Source organism: Rhinatrema bivittatum, chromosome 4, assembly GCF_901001135.1.
Source record: "Rhinatrema bivittatum chromosome 4, aRhiBiv1.1, whole genome shotgun sequence".
Lineage (NCBI taxonomy): Eukaryota > Metazoa > Chordata > Amphibia > Gymnophiona > Rhinatrematidae > Rhinatrema > Rhinatrema bivittatum.
In genome coordinates this window covers 52140849-52155937 of record NC_042618.1, presented here as the reverse complement: position 1 = coordinate 52155937, position 15089 = coordinate 52140849, and the positions used below count along the sequence as shown (strand labels likewise).

Genomic DNA, 15089 nt, shown 5'->3' with positions numbered 1-15089 from the left:
ATGGAATGCCCTCCCAGAAGAGGAGGTGGAAACTGAAAGTGGCAGAGGGAAAACATAGAGGATCCCTAGTAGCTAAAAGATGAATATGAAGAAATGGGACAACCTGTGGCAACTTTAGGAATACTATTGCTGAATAAGAGGGGTAACCTGCATGAATCAGCAGTTGCTGCTCTGAAGAACATGCTGGGCAGAGTGGATGGGCCACTTGCGTTTTTATCTGCCATTACTATGTTTTCAAAGTGGATTTGTGCACACAAGTCCGCTTTGAAAATTCAAGCTGAAGTTCCCCGCAGACCTGCTGAAAATGACACTCAGAATGTTTTCCCTTTATGTAGAGCGTAAATGTGCCCAGTTTCCCCTGGCTTAGAAACCTCCTGCCACAACAGTATGCCAAAACATCACGGTCTGATGCTGACTGGACTCCGCAGCACCGAGGGCGCCTTCACATTATTTATTTATTTATTTATTTATTTAATTAACTGTTTTTATATACCGATGGTCGTTGTGAACATCTCATCGGTTAACAAGAAACAAAAAGCAGCAACATGAATCAGGATCCATTCTTTACGGGCCTGGATTCCTCGTCGGGATGGAGTTGCTTTTCCTGGTGAAACTTGACTCTTTCCCTTACTCTGCTTGCTTGCAGAACAAATTCTTGGAAGACCTATAAGCTACTTTAACTTTAACCAGTCAGGTTTTAATTTTTTTCCCTAATCTTCTTTACTGCCTCTCCAGGGCATTGTTTCTGTAACTGCTGCATGTAAGAGTGGCTTATTTTAAGAACTTTTAGTTCAGATTTCTATTCATGCTTCTTTGGCCCACCTCCTAGAAATTCTGCTCTCACGTTGCAACATTAAAGTTCCCTGTATTTGTTTTCCTTCTTCCAACAGTGACGAAAGCGGTTCTCAGACGTTAGGAGTCACTGTATTGCTGTCTACTCAACAGACCAACATTAAACAGGCCAGAATTTGAAACTGATATACATTTAATACATTTTTGTTACTCATTTTTCCCAGTAATCACAACGAATTAATCAGGTAGGCAGCTGAAGATATGGTCAAGACAAGCTTTCTTGAAATGCAGATACTATCCACTATTAACTTTCATCTAGGTTGGTTAGTTGTGTTGTAAAACCTAATCTATGTGCTGGTCTGGCAATAGCCTTCCCTTACTAGAATCATGCTGAACTGCTCCACCTTTCATATTCAAGTACTCAGAGTGTATTCTTAACTGAAACAACACATATCAAAGTGCATGCCCTTGGGTGTATGCTATTAGTATATGGCAGCTATGAAATGTTGTGTGTAGGTTTCTTGTTTTGTACCCCAATGTATTTTGGCTTTAATGGCTTTAGGTTGAATGACTTGTGGTGTCCACTTTCCATTTGTTCTTAAAATAGTACATGAGCAACCTTACGGGAAGTTCAGGAGATAAAATCCAAAAAAAAAACCCCAGTACTGAAGATTTTTTGCTAATGAACTGAGTAAGACAAGGTAAAGTCTATTACTTCCCAGTCTTTAATATCTCTCTAGGAAATTTGTCTTTCTAGTCTAGTGATCATTTCTCAATGATTTGCATTGATTAAAGTGTTGCATTATACTTGACTCAGACTGTTTAAAGCAGTCCTGGGGAGAGGTCACGTGATGCAGTGCCAGGGGAGGATGTGAATTTCCCTTGCTGCGCTCGGCCTCTGCATCCACCCCCATCTACAACTCTACAAAGAGCATTTTTTTTTTAACTTTAAATAGCATCCAGTCCCTTTGGAAACCAGGGCAATCCGGTGGTTTGGAGGATGACCTCCCGACTCGCAAAAAAAGACAAAGAAAATGAAAAGCCGTGGATCCCGGAAGTGCCCGTTGCGATGTCGTCGGCTCACCCGCACTGCTGGTTACGGCGGTGCTTCCTGAAATTAAAGCCGCGATCGCCGAAACACTGGGGCCGGAGCTAAAAACTATTTCAACCAGGCTCTCAGAGCTGACCGCGGCATTCGCGGGTTATGAGGCCCGATTTTCTGACTTAGAACAGAGCGTTTCGGACGCGCAAGATGGCGTCTCTACCTCCCTGGCAGAAATCTCAGTTCTTAAGACTGCTATAGAGTAACACTCCGAGAGGTTGGAAGACCTCGAAAATCACTCGAGGCGCTCAAATCTACGTTTTATTGGCCTCCCTGAATCTCTGGATGACCGGCAGCTCCCTACCTTTTTGGAAAACTGGCTCAATAAGGAACTTGCACTTTCCCGTGCACATGGCCCCCTGCACATCGAGCGGGCGCATAGACTAGGCCCCAAAAGGGGTTCATATCCCTGGCCTAGGGTAGTGATAGCAAACATTTTTAATTTTTCATATAAATGTGAGTTCCTACAAGCTACTCATGCTGGTAAGTCCTTGGTTTATGAAAACCAGAAAATACTGATATTTCAGGACTTTTCTGTGGCGCTAGCTGCCAAATGACGCCTTTTAGCTCCCTTCTGTTCTAAGTTGAGTGTGGTGGGCCTTCGAACGACTATGGTCTACCCTGCATGACTGCGAGCCACCACTCCAACCGGGGTTCACTGATTCACGGAGGCGGAGGAGGTGCACAAATTCCTACCCACTCACTCACTCTCTGCTTTGCAGTGTTTGGAGGAGAAAAATTTGAGTCCAGGCTAGGGGCCCACGAAGATTTGACCAGTCAGGCTACTGGTTTTGGCCGCTGATGGTTTCCTTTCTGACCCAGAGACTTTAAGTAGTAAATCCTCAGTTCCCATCTTTTTCTACAGCACTCCCTGGCATTTGCTGACGTTACGAATGTCTCACTATAACCCTGTCAGGGGTAGAATGGTAGTGGTATATAAACTGACCTGGACCCAAAGTCAGGGCTGCCGGAGGACATTGTTAAAACCTCAGTTTCTTCTTTCTTTTCTACAATCCTCCCTGGAATGGGTAGGGATTGCACATCTCTCTCTGCGTCCTTGTATGAGACAGGATGGAACTGGTAATATAATCTGGCCTGGGTCTGAACTGTTGGCGGGCAATGCCAGACTTTGGCCTGTTCTATTTGCTTATTATCCCTGGGCCCTAACACTGAAGCAGGGCCTGCTTCTTCTGAATACCATGTTTATTGTTGTGGATGGGGCTGGATTGGGGGGTGGGGGTTGTTTGCATGGAAGTGCCTTCCATATGGTTGTTATGGCTGTTGGGGATGGTTGGTGTTTTGGGTATTGGAACGGGTCAGGGTGGGTGGGAGTGGGTGGGAGGAGGATGGGGATATTTTGCTACCATGCTGTGCTCGATGTCACCTGTTGTAGAACTGTACACTTATAAGTTCGGACCTCATATAGTACTGTTAAGGAGATGTGGGGGCTTCAGCTGGGAGGGCCCCCACTTTGAAGTATATTATCTGGTTCATACGCTTTGTATTTCCGGGTTGGAGCGCTTCTAGTCGCGGTGCCCGAATAATATCCTGGAATGTGTGTGGGATCAATTCTCCAATTAAGTTTTCCAAAATTCCCACCTAAAAAAGAAGCAGGTGGATATAGCGTTCGTACAGGAGTCCCATATTACAGACATAGAACATGGGAAATTACGTAGAAACTGGGTTGGTGATGTTTACTTTGCATCAGCCTCTACTAAATCTGCAGGTGTGGCCATATTATTTAATAAACAGTTGCCCTTTAAGGTTCAAAAAGAAAGTAAGGATGCTCAAGGGCGTTATTTAATTTTGGTAATTCAAGTGTATGAGACTATTCTGGTATTATGCAACATCTATGCCCCTAATCACTATAGTCCTGGGTTTTTTTTCGTGATCTTCAATGTCTACTTATCCCATATCTAGATAATTTTCTTATTTTGGGTGGTGACTTTAATACTATCTGTGACCCCACCCTAGACAAGTCCTAATCGTCTGCCAGAGACCGGGGAGTGAACAAAGGACCTGCGCAACTTGAACGGTCCCTACACTTAGTAGACGTATGGCGTACCCTGCACCTGATGGAAAAAGATTTTACGCACCTCTCATGGGTACACTCCACTCTGTCCCAACTGGATTATTTTTTAATTAGTCGTCATCTTTGTACTAAGGATAATGATGCCGGCATAGGGGACATTGTTATCTCTAATCATGCGCCAGTGTGGCTAGACCTCCAACTGTCCAGTGTCACTTCCCCGTCCCACTTATGGAGATTTCCCTACTACCTGGCAGATTATATTCCTTTCCAAGAGTACCTACGAGCTAAATGGACGGAATATGCTGGATTAAACAGTGAGCATAGGACCGATCCGGTCCTCTTTTGGTATGCCACTAAAGCAGTCCTACAGGGAGACATCATCTCTAATGTTGTTCATAGGCGCAAGACTTTAGACCATCTTCTGGCCCTGAGTTCTCAATTGAGGCACGCTAGGGAACTATTGGCAAGTTTTAATTCTAATTCCAACAAAGAGAATTATCTTACTCTCCAGGGAGCCTTAATTCATGAATCCATCAAAGGCTAAAAAGAGCCTTCTCTATTATCAATACCGATTATACCAATTTAGTTATCGGGGAAATTACCAGCTAACTTAGGCCTGGATTTATCAAAATGCACTAAATACCACATGCAATAGAAAAAGGGGCGTGTTTTATGGTAATAGGCAGTTTATCGCAATTTGCGCTAATACCTATGCGAAGAGCTAAGTTACCGCAAATTGCGATAACTATTTCGCACTTTGAGATAAGTGCCAGAAGTGTGGTATTTCCTACATACAACCACTGGGGGGATCATGTTTACTATCGGGCCGATACAGTAAAGTCCGCGGGAGAGCGGGCAAACGCCCGCTCTCCTGTGCGCACGATTCTGTATTTAAATGAGGCCTGGCGGTAAAAACAGGCAAAAGGAGGCGCTAGGGACACTAGCGCGTCCCTAGCGCCTCCTTTTGGACTGGAGCGGCAGCTGTCAGCGGGTTTGACAGCCAACGCTCAATTTTGCCGGCGTTGGTTCTCAAGCTCGCTGACAGCCACGGGCTCGGAAACCGGACGCCGGCAAAATTGAGCGTCCGGTTTTCAACCCGACAGCCACGGGCCGACTTCAAATTTTTTTTTTACTTTTTTTACCCTTCGGGACCTCCGACTTAATATTGCCATGATATTAAGTCAGAGGTTACCCAGGTAGAGAGTCCATCAAGGTACGTTGAGAGAACTTGCATAAAATATCATCTTTGAGTGAGTTTCCTCACTCTGAGGGTTATCAAATCTTCACAAGAGAGCACTTTTCTGTTCGTACGTCTCACTTTGAATATCAAAGTGGCCCCTAACCCCTACACTAATACCTAAACCTCGCCTCGAGTTACTAGGTGGGCCTCCCATAGAGCTATAAATACCTATCTAGCGTGAGGGCATTAAGGTTAGTCTCTCTCTCTCTCTCTCTTTCTCAGGTGTGGTTAAAGCTGTGCAATAGGGCTTTGCTAAATGGTAAACCCAGCCCACTCCTAACTCCTCCCTTAACGCATGTGAAAATGCCTTATAGCATTTTGATAAATGACCCTATTAATTAGATTGGCCCATAGTCCAAGGCATATTGCGGCTGTCCGAACCCCAGCTGGTAAAATTATAAATGCTACCTCAGATATTCTGGCCCGGTTCAGACAATTTTACTCTGACCTATACACTTCTGGCGGATGGGATGCAGAGGCATGCGATCACTTCTGTGCCCACTTTGACCTTCCCTACCTCTCAGAGACACAAAGGGACTGGCTAAATCATCCACTCGGGGTTGAGGAGTTTCAAGTAGCTATCCAGCAGGCTAAGCGTTTTAAAGCCCCGGGCCCAGATGGTTTTAAGGCTGAATTTTATAAGTGTTTGGTAAACCCCTTGGGACCCCTACTGACCCATATGTTTTCAGAGTTAATATGCACAGGTTCTTTCCCAGCACATGTTAACACAGCTCATATTACTCTTATTGCCAAGTCCGGAAAGGACCCGCACTCTTCGGCCTCGTATCGCCCTATATCATTACTTAATTTTGATCAGAAATTAATAGCCAAGATTATGGCAGATCGATTGGCGGTGGTTCTGCCTTCCTTGATTGGCCCGGGCCAAGTGGGCTTTGTCCAAAGCCACTATGCACTGACTAATATTTGCAAAATCTTGGCAGCTATGGCTAAGTGTCAACAAATGGACTCCACCTATCTGATGATTAGTTTTGATGCTGAAAAAGCATTTGATAGGGATATTTTGCAAGCAATGGGGCTTAATGAGTTTTTTTATAATGCTGTTCAAATGCTATATCGTGATTCATCTACCCTTATTGTGGCTAATCGCTCACAATCTGAGACACTTTCTGTTTCCTGGGGTACAAGGCAAGGCTGTCCACTTTCTCCCCTTTTATTTTTGCTGCAGCCTGAGCCCCTTTTATTGGCAATACAGTGTACTCAGACAGTGCAAGGGGTTAAGCTGCAGAAGGATGTGTTTAAGTATGCGGCCTTCGCAGACAAGAAGTTGGTTTTTTTGACAGACCCCGCTCGTTCTCTACCAGCATTAATGCAATTGATTGGGGAAGTTGACCTTTTTTCCGGCCTCTGCCTTAACATGGACAAATCAGAGGCCTTGGCGTTTCCAGACTCTTTACAGGAGAGATGGGTTGGGCTCTTTCCTTTGCAATGGGCTAAGGGGTCCCTTCGTTATTTGGGGATTATGCTTCCCTGTTCTCTGGACCTTTTATATAAATATAATGTTCCACCCCTGATTCAAAATTCTAGGGAAAGGCTGCGTGTTTAGAAAGCCTTGCCTCTTTCATTAGGAGGATGAGTGAACTTGTTTAAGATGGTTCTTCTCCCGAAGTGGCTATATGTTAGGCAAAACGTACCCCTACTCTTACCCGCAAAGATTTGGTGGATTTGGATAAAGCGATCCGCGCCTACTTGTGGAAAGGTGGGAAAGCTAGAATACCCCTGCCTCATTTACGGGAGAAGTGGGAGGAAGGGGGGCTGGGCATGCTGGAGTTGGGGGCATATATAATCTGACTGGGAACCTACGACTTATTAGAGACTGGCTCATGAACCAATCGTCATATGTTAATGTCTCAGATGAGCAAGGATTGGTCACTCCTTTGGATTTGAAATTTGTACTGCAGTCACCCTCGGACAAACTTCCAACCTTTTTGACCCAGTCCCCCTCAATAGCGTCTCCACAGAAAACATGGCAAATGGTCACCAAGATGCTGCAGATACCAAGGACGTGTTCCTATCTGCTACCCATTAGGGGAAACCTGGACTTTCCTCCAGGTTCTCAGACAGTGGGGTTTCGCCTGTGGGAGACTAAAGGTATCACTCAGTTGGTTCATTTTCTTAATGCGGAGGGTCAAATCTTGTCGTACACTGACCTGCAAGTCATGTACCAGTTATAGCTGACCCAGGTATTTCCCTACCTCCAGATTCAACACTATATTAAATCCTTGTCGCCCGACTCCATACATTCCAGGGTTTTTCACTCTCTGGATGCCTTATTCGGGTTTGACAGGTTGCAACCTCCCTCCCTTTCCTTTTATTATAAAAAGCTTAAAAAACTTACCCGACAAGACTCATATTCGGTACTGGTGGATAGATGGAATGGAGATGGGGTGTTTGTTCTTACTGTCCCTATCCTTAGGGCCTGCTTTAAACGAGTGTCCCAATTTGCGGCAGGTATGTACTGTCGGGAAATGCAGTACAAATTTTTACTAAGGGCATATGTGTCAGCTCATATTGTGTACCGCTTCCAAATTACTTCTTCTGATTTGTGTGTTAAGTGTAAGCAAGCTACAGGTACGCTATCTCATTTTTTTTGGGCCTGCCCTCTTATCAGACAGTTTTGGGGTCGTATTGCAAATTACATCAAAAACTTAATGGGAACCTCTCTTCCCTTGTCCCTGTTCATTTTTCTGTTTGAACATTTTCCTCCGTGTTTATTCGTCATGAAAGCTTGTTTAGTGGGGGAAAAATTGATATTGTTGCATTGGAGGGATCCCGATGCTCCTTCTTACTGGGCCTGGCGGAATCATCTTCACCATATGATGCGCATGGAAGAATTGAACTCTCGTTGCTCTCCTCTACATTGCCGGAAGTTCCTATCTATATAGGATCCATACGTTCAGGCCTTATCACACAGATTCAGGAGTTTGATTCTCAGTGCTTGATTGATTGGTTGTTCCTCAGATCTGGACATGACCCTGCTCATATGAGGTGCCAGGGCACAGTAGGGACTTTTAGGTGACTGTTCTTTTTGTATAATGGGGGAGGGGGGGTTGAGATAATCAATTTGTTTTTCATATTCTTTGTTACTTGGCCCGTGGTGTTAAATGTACCAACATCACTGGGCTGTGGATATGTTGTATGTTTTAGTCAAATAATAAAAATGTTTCAAAGTAAAGCAGTCCTGGGGTACTCCCAGCTAGTCAAGTTTTCAGGATATCTGCAATGAACGTGCATGAGAAAAAATTGCTTGCAATAGAGGAAGTGTGTGCACAGCTCTCTTATGCATATTTCAAGGCGGATGTCCTGAAAATCCAACTCGCTGGAGATTCCCCAAGACAGGTTTGGGAACCACTGATCTAAGGCAAAAGAAAGCTAAATCGCATTTTCCTGTGAACACTGAAGGAGAGTATTCAATAATTACCCCAGCCTTAGTGGGCCCACATGCTTTTGGTTCCTTCCCATGCCTCTGAAAAGCAACTTGTCACTAGGACCATTCCTACTGTGTGCTCCTCATTTTCAATTTTGCTTGTCTTTACAAAGATGTGGTAGCTAAATGATGAAGTGCCTTATTCTTTCCCCAGATAACTAACAACTCGAAATTCCTGCATGAAATTAAGATTTTTTTTTTAAAGATCTAGGGCTCAGTATGAGATTCTTTATCATATAGCACCTACCTTTAGAAGCTTCCGTAAGTTTGAAAACTGTACATGATATCCAGAACCAAGGTTTAATGCTCAGAAGATCCACTTAAATATTTTTGAAGATGGTTTTCTAATAAAGGAAATGTAATGAGCTAGTGCATGCATTCTGCTGTGAGTCTCTACCTTATATCTTCATGATCACTATAGAAGAAAATGACCTTTCTTGATTACTTATTCAGGCAGGAAATGAAGTCCCCAACTTGCAGAATCCAACATTTCATCTGTAATTGAATACTATCCTTAGTAATTGAATAGCCTTTGTGTAGCTTCAGATTTTGAAATTTGTGTAGTTTATAGCAATCACTGAGCTGTTTTTTGCCTAATCATTTTTGTCAGCGTAAAATATCCCCATTACAGTTTGAACATTTTCTTGTCAGAACCATCGATTTAATAAATTAGATTTTGAATTACTAGCTAGCCACACATATGCTTAACTGTTCATACTATAATTCAGGCTCTTGGTCAACAGGGGAACTGTGCCTTTAAATAGGTGAAAGATAACAGACAGCTGACTCTGATTCCTGCCCCACCAGACAACTAAGCAATCATTTAATCTGAAAGAGAGGGAGAAGAGGGAGAGCCTGGAAAAAAATAGCAGTTCAAAAGTTCAGAGATGAGCCCATGCCTCCACACACTTGTACAGGATTTGGGCTAGAATGCTTCAGCTCTTTAGATGTCATGGTTTATTTTGTCTTTATTCTCAGACATAGCTGCAACGGTGCGTAACTTCACGCTGTCAGAAATGTAGAAAATGCAATAAACACAGAAATACTCAAATTCCACTTACAACACACACAAAAAAAAAATATATATATATACTTTTATATATAAATCTTTGTGCACTTGAACTAAACCTGGTAATGATTAAAGGATCATCATTTCTGGGGTTGAAACATCGCGTAGCTCACGAATCAACTATAGTGTTTCCACCCCACAATTGTATAATCATTGGTCCAATATCCTTATTTTTGTAAACATTGTTTGAATTATGCATTTAAAAACAGTAACAAACACTTTTATTTATCTTTATCTTGTTCCAATGTCGCCAACACTGTCCCACGCTGATCACAAGATGCTTCATATTCGAATCATATTGTTTCCAATTATACAATTGTGGGCATGGCAACACTATAGTTCCTTTATGAGCTACACAATGTTTCACGCCCAGAAATAATGGTCCTTTAATCATTACCAGGTTTAGTTCGCGTGCACAAAGATTAATGTATGTATAGTTGCAAGTGCATAGGGTGGAAATTGAGTATTTTCTTGGTTTACTTTGTGTCACTATATAGTGCCCATCTTTGTATGCCTTAAAGTGTGGTGTCATATGTTCTATGTAAAGGGGAAAAAGGGGAATATTTCTTTTTAGAAGATCTGGTTTCACCTATATAGGATATCTTAGGTCTTAAGCATAACTAGTTCAGCTCCAAAATGCCTACAGGTACCAGGGTGTAGTGGAATAGCAGCACACAGCCCAGCTTAAGTGTCGTCATGAGTAGAGTCCCGCACCTCCATCCTGTATCTGGCAAGCTGCAATAAATTTCTCGTTCATGCCCAAAGGTGCATTAGGAAACTGCCAGGCCAAAAAACAAGCAAACTTAAGTTTTCATAGTCTGCATGGTATTGTTAACCAGGAAAACTTTGTTACTAACGCTTCAGTGAATTTTGAGTCTGGCTAAGCACACTCTTAAAATAATAGCACGTCTCAAAATTTCCACCACGCTCAGAAAAGGCTCCTCAGTTTTGAAAATCCAGCTCAGTGTATGTTACTTTGGAATACAGGGGACTTCTGTAGGCGAAGTAGCACGCTATCTGCAGAAATCTGTGCGACTGATATGCGCATACTTGCACACAAAGAGGGAGAGGCATCCCAGGAAGTGGAGTCTGGCTGGCACTGGGACTTACATGCATACATTTTTATTTTAAGTAGTATGCACAAAGATTTTCTGGCCAAACTACTCGCATCAACTCGCAGGTGTAATTGTGTGCATGTCTTCTTGCAGGGATAATTTCCAAAGCCGACTTGTATGCATAAATCTGCTTTGAAGATTGGTGTAACTAGTGTGCATATTTGCTAACATACACATGGTATTAGGTTAATTTAAATTCATGAAAGCAGTACAGAGTACATAACTTCTAGGTGGTATATAAACCTTTTACAATCTAAATAAAATAAATATGAGCACAATAAAATGTTTTGAAATTGTCTTATTTAATCTGAAAATTCTCATTAGATAAATGTAGATCTACAGTTTTTATGCAAGCAGTATTTTAACCTTGTTTTCTGCATTCAATAAAATCCAGAAAAATCTGAAGACCACCAAAAAACATTTCATGCAGATTAAGGGGTTCATTTTCAAAAAGGATACACATGCTTAAAACTGGGTTTTACATGTGTAAATGCACCTTATACAGGTAAGTGGGCTTTTGAAAATTGCTACAGTATATGCCATTGAATTGCCCATAGGTTTTACCTACATTAAGTGCACTTTTCAGGTGAAACTTCAAAGAGTTCCGCAAGTAAATGTAACATACTATCATAGCAATTTTCAAAAATCATTTACCTGCATTAAGGGCCAGATTTTATAACATGCGCGCGGGCGTAGATTTGTGCGCGCAACCTGGTGCGCACAGATCTACGCCTGATTTTATAACATGCGTGCGCAGCCGCGTGCATGTTATAAAATCCGGGCTCGGCGCGCACACTTGTGCACCTTGTGCGCGCCGAGCCCTAGGGGAGCCCCGATGGCTTTCCCCGTTCCCTCCAAGGCCGCTCCGAAATCAGAGCGGCCTCGGAGGGAACTTTCCTTCTGCCCCCCCCCCCCCCACCTTTCCCTCCCTTCCCCTATCTAACCCACCCCCCAGCCCTACCTAAACCTCCCCATCTTTATTTTGTGATTTACGCCTGCATCTGGGCAGGTGTAACTTGTGCGTGCCGGCGCGCGAACCCCCGGCATGGCTGCTGTGCCAGAGGCCTTGGTCCCGCCCATGCCCCCGCCCCTTTTTCAAAACCCCAGGACATACGCGCGTCCCGGGACGCGCGCATGGACAGGTTTTCGGGGTTACGCACATAACCCTTTGAAAATCTGCCCCTAAGTGCACATGTAAAACTCAGTTTTAAGTGTGTAAATACTTTTGAAAACCAGGCCCTTTATGTGCGTAAGTGGGCTTCTGAAAATTGCTATAATAGTATGTTACATTTACATGCGTAACGCCTTTGAAAATTCTTTTCCCTGTGAGCAACATCCAGCATGATACCAAGGAGGGTGAAAAATGATATACAGACATATTGCTTTGTTTCTAATGTTCAGTTTGACTGAAAGACCTTTTAGAGCCATTGGGGTCATAGGGAAGCAACCTTTGCAAGCTCTGACAATATGTAAGTGGTGGTTAAAGGGCCAGAAGCTCGCACTTAAGTGGACAGGAATAATAAAATGCTTCCTACCCGGAATGACTATTCCTACTCCTGATTTGGTAGCTCTGGGCTAGGTGGTTATAAAGTTGATTTTGAGGTCTGAAAGGGCAGGCTGATGATGGAAGCATCTTTTGAATACGCCATGGTTCAGTTCTACTGTACAGACACCAAAATACCCAATGACACTCGCAAAAAGAGTGAATCCAAACCTGATGTCAAAAGTAATATTTCCCGTATAAGTCACAGATCACGTAATGTACGTTGCTTGAATTCCTGTGGTAAAATACATCTAGCTATGGAAAACATTTTCTCCCCTACCCATGTATTGCAGACAGAATGCTTCATCAGCATTTCAGTGTTTCCAACCTGTGCAAATACTGGGCCAGATTTTCAAAGGGGTACACGCGTAAGATACGCGCCCAAAACCTGACCCAAACACCCCCTGCGCGCGCCGAACCTATCTCGCATAGGCTTCCGGCGCGCGCAAAGTCCCGGGACACGCGTAAGTCCCGGGGCTTTCCTGGGGGGGCGTGTCAGGGGGTGTGTCGGGGGGGGGGCGTGTCGGGATCCGCGCGTCATTGGGGGACGTGACGCGGCCGGCGCGTCATCCTGGGGCGGGGACGCGGGCGTGGTTTCAGCCTGGGGGGCATGACCGCAGCCTCCGGACCAGCCCCCGGAACGGAACATGGCGCACGGCAGCCGGCCCGGCGCGCGCAAAGTTACACCTGCCTCGAGCAGGCGTAACTTTCGCGACAGAGGTAGGGAGGGGGCAGAAGGAAAGTTCCCTCCAAGGCCGCTCCGATTTCAGAACTGTCTCGGTGGGAACGGAGGCAGGCTGTGCGGCTCGGCGTGCAGGCTGCCGATTTTGGGCAGCCTTGCGCGCGCCGACTCCAGATTTTAATGGATATGTGTGGCTACGCGCGTATGTATTGAAATCCCGCATACTCTTGTTCGCGCCTGGTGCGCGAACAAAAGTACGCGTGTGCGCAGATTTATAAAATCTGCCCCACTATTATTACTAATTCATTTCTGTACCATTTTTATCCAGAGATCAAAAGCCATCTAATAAATGTAGCATTCAATATTATTCCAATGCAATTGTAATTCAGTCGCCAGATAACTGCTACCTATAACAAGCTATATCAAAAGTTTGGCCTGTCCGATGGAGGAACATAGGATACAGTAGAATAAGGGCGATTCTCATAGCCAGTCCTTAAGTTATAGGGTAATTTAGATTTGTCATGAGAAGTAACCTTAGGAAGTTCATGAGCTTTAATAACTCGCTGCAGCAGACTGATGATCTCATGGTCCGGCACGGCTAAGGTGTTTATGTTAAATCCCATCATCCTTGTAATAATTTCTCTAAAGTCAAGGAGCTGCACAGAGCAAAAAAAAAACAAAAAACAAAACACACACATTTCACTTTTAAAAGTACTTTATCACTTTTTTTTTCATTAAAAGAAATGGACTCTCAATGTGCAAAAAAGCGAAGCCATTCTGGAAAGAAGATCTAAATCCATCATGTTTCATAATTATATCATTGCAATACTGTTCAGAACCATTTTTTTAAACCCCAGTGAAGATACCTTCTAATTGCATTTTAAAGAAAGTATTGTTCCTGTTATGTTCTTTCATCAAGAGTGTTTTAAGGCTATTCTTCTGAACGACAGTTCACAGGATTTGTGGGACAAAAACTCTTTTTTTGGATGGGTTATTGAATAAAGTCTCTTAAAACTTCTTGAGCAGCTACCATGTTAACAAAGTTGCAACTAATATGAACCACAACCACTAAAAACTATTTTAATCAGCCTTTTTAGAGTTGCTAAAAAGACCCTAATGATTTGCTTTAATAGCAAGGAAAAAAGGTACCTGTTTTTCTCGTCTTGCTACTTCTTCAAGTGCTCTTTTTGCCGTGTGGAGCTCATTAGTGACTGCTTCTAGCATTTGCTGGCCCCTTGCTTTTTCTTCCCTCGTCTCATGCACCGTATAGTCCAGTTCTGTTTTCAAACTCACCACCTTCTTAGCTGCTTTCTCTTTTATTTTTTCAAGTTTTTCCAAAGAGGCATTGAGTTCTTCTATAGTTTTGCTTTGTGCACTCGTTTTGGTCTAGGAAAAAGAAAAGTTTTGCAAATTAGGGCAGAACCAAAAAAAAATTTTTTAAAAAGTCACTGCATTCTTACATCCTAGTGTGCACTGCAGTAGTTGTTGATTAGTTGCACACGCACAGAGCATGGGCTTCTTCCGTTCAGCCTTGAGTTTGAGCTCTCAATAAGATGCAATCTCACGCAAGGAGCAGGGCTGAGGTGGAGAAGCATTGGTAGATGGAAAGATTAGAAAAGAAAAGCAATTTATTATGGAATTAAGAATACCAAATGAATTGGCATTAGGTACAAATGCCACCTAGCTACAAAGAAAGCCCTTGCACTATTACTCAACCTGGGTCTTGTCAGCCACATGTGGTCCTTTAGGCACCTCAGTGGGGCTCTTCTGCAGCAGAGATCCTACACCAGAATAAACTAAAATAAAAATATAACATGAAACTAAAAAAAAAAGATCTGAAAGTGACTGCTTAAGATCCAGCTATTTGTTAGTCAACTTTTGTTAGCAAATTAAACTATCTGGTTCTTGATTAAGCCAAAATTCTTGTTGGCCTAAACAATGAGAAATATTGAGGTTTTAGAAAAACAATAGCAATTATAAAATAAGATAGTAACAAAGGCCAATATTCAAAAAAAGCTGAGTGCCCAAATTAGTCCACCCAACTGAGGTATCTATATTATGTGCCTGTT

General features: G+C 43.2%; 1 protein-coding gene across 5 annotated transcripts in view; it reads right to left on the bottom strand.

Annotated features, from left to right (window-relative positions):
* Positions 1-13188: 13188 nt before the first annotated feature.
* The window catches only part of LOC115089807 (coiled-coil domain-containing protein 170-like), a 172426-nt gene continuing 170525 nt past the window's right edge, over positions 13189-15089 (bottom strand). For all 5 annotated transcript variants that reach the window (XM_029598117.1, XM_029598121.1, XM_029598120.1 and 2 more), the window contains 2 exons: positions 14170-14406; positions 13189-13676 (listed from right to left, as the gene is read on the bottom strand). In XM_029598117.1, coding sequence (XP_029453977.1) covers positions 13443-13676; positions 14170-14406 — 471 coding nt within the window. In that variant the 3' untranslated portion in view covers positions 13189-13442. The remainder of the gene's footprint in view (positions 13677-14169; positions 14407-15089) is intronic.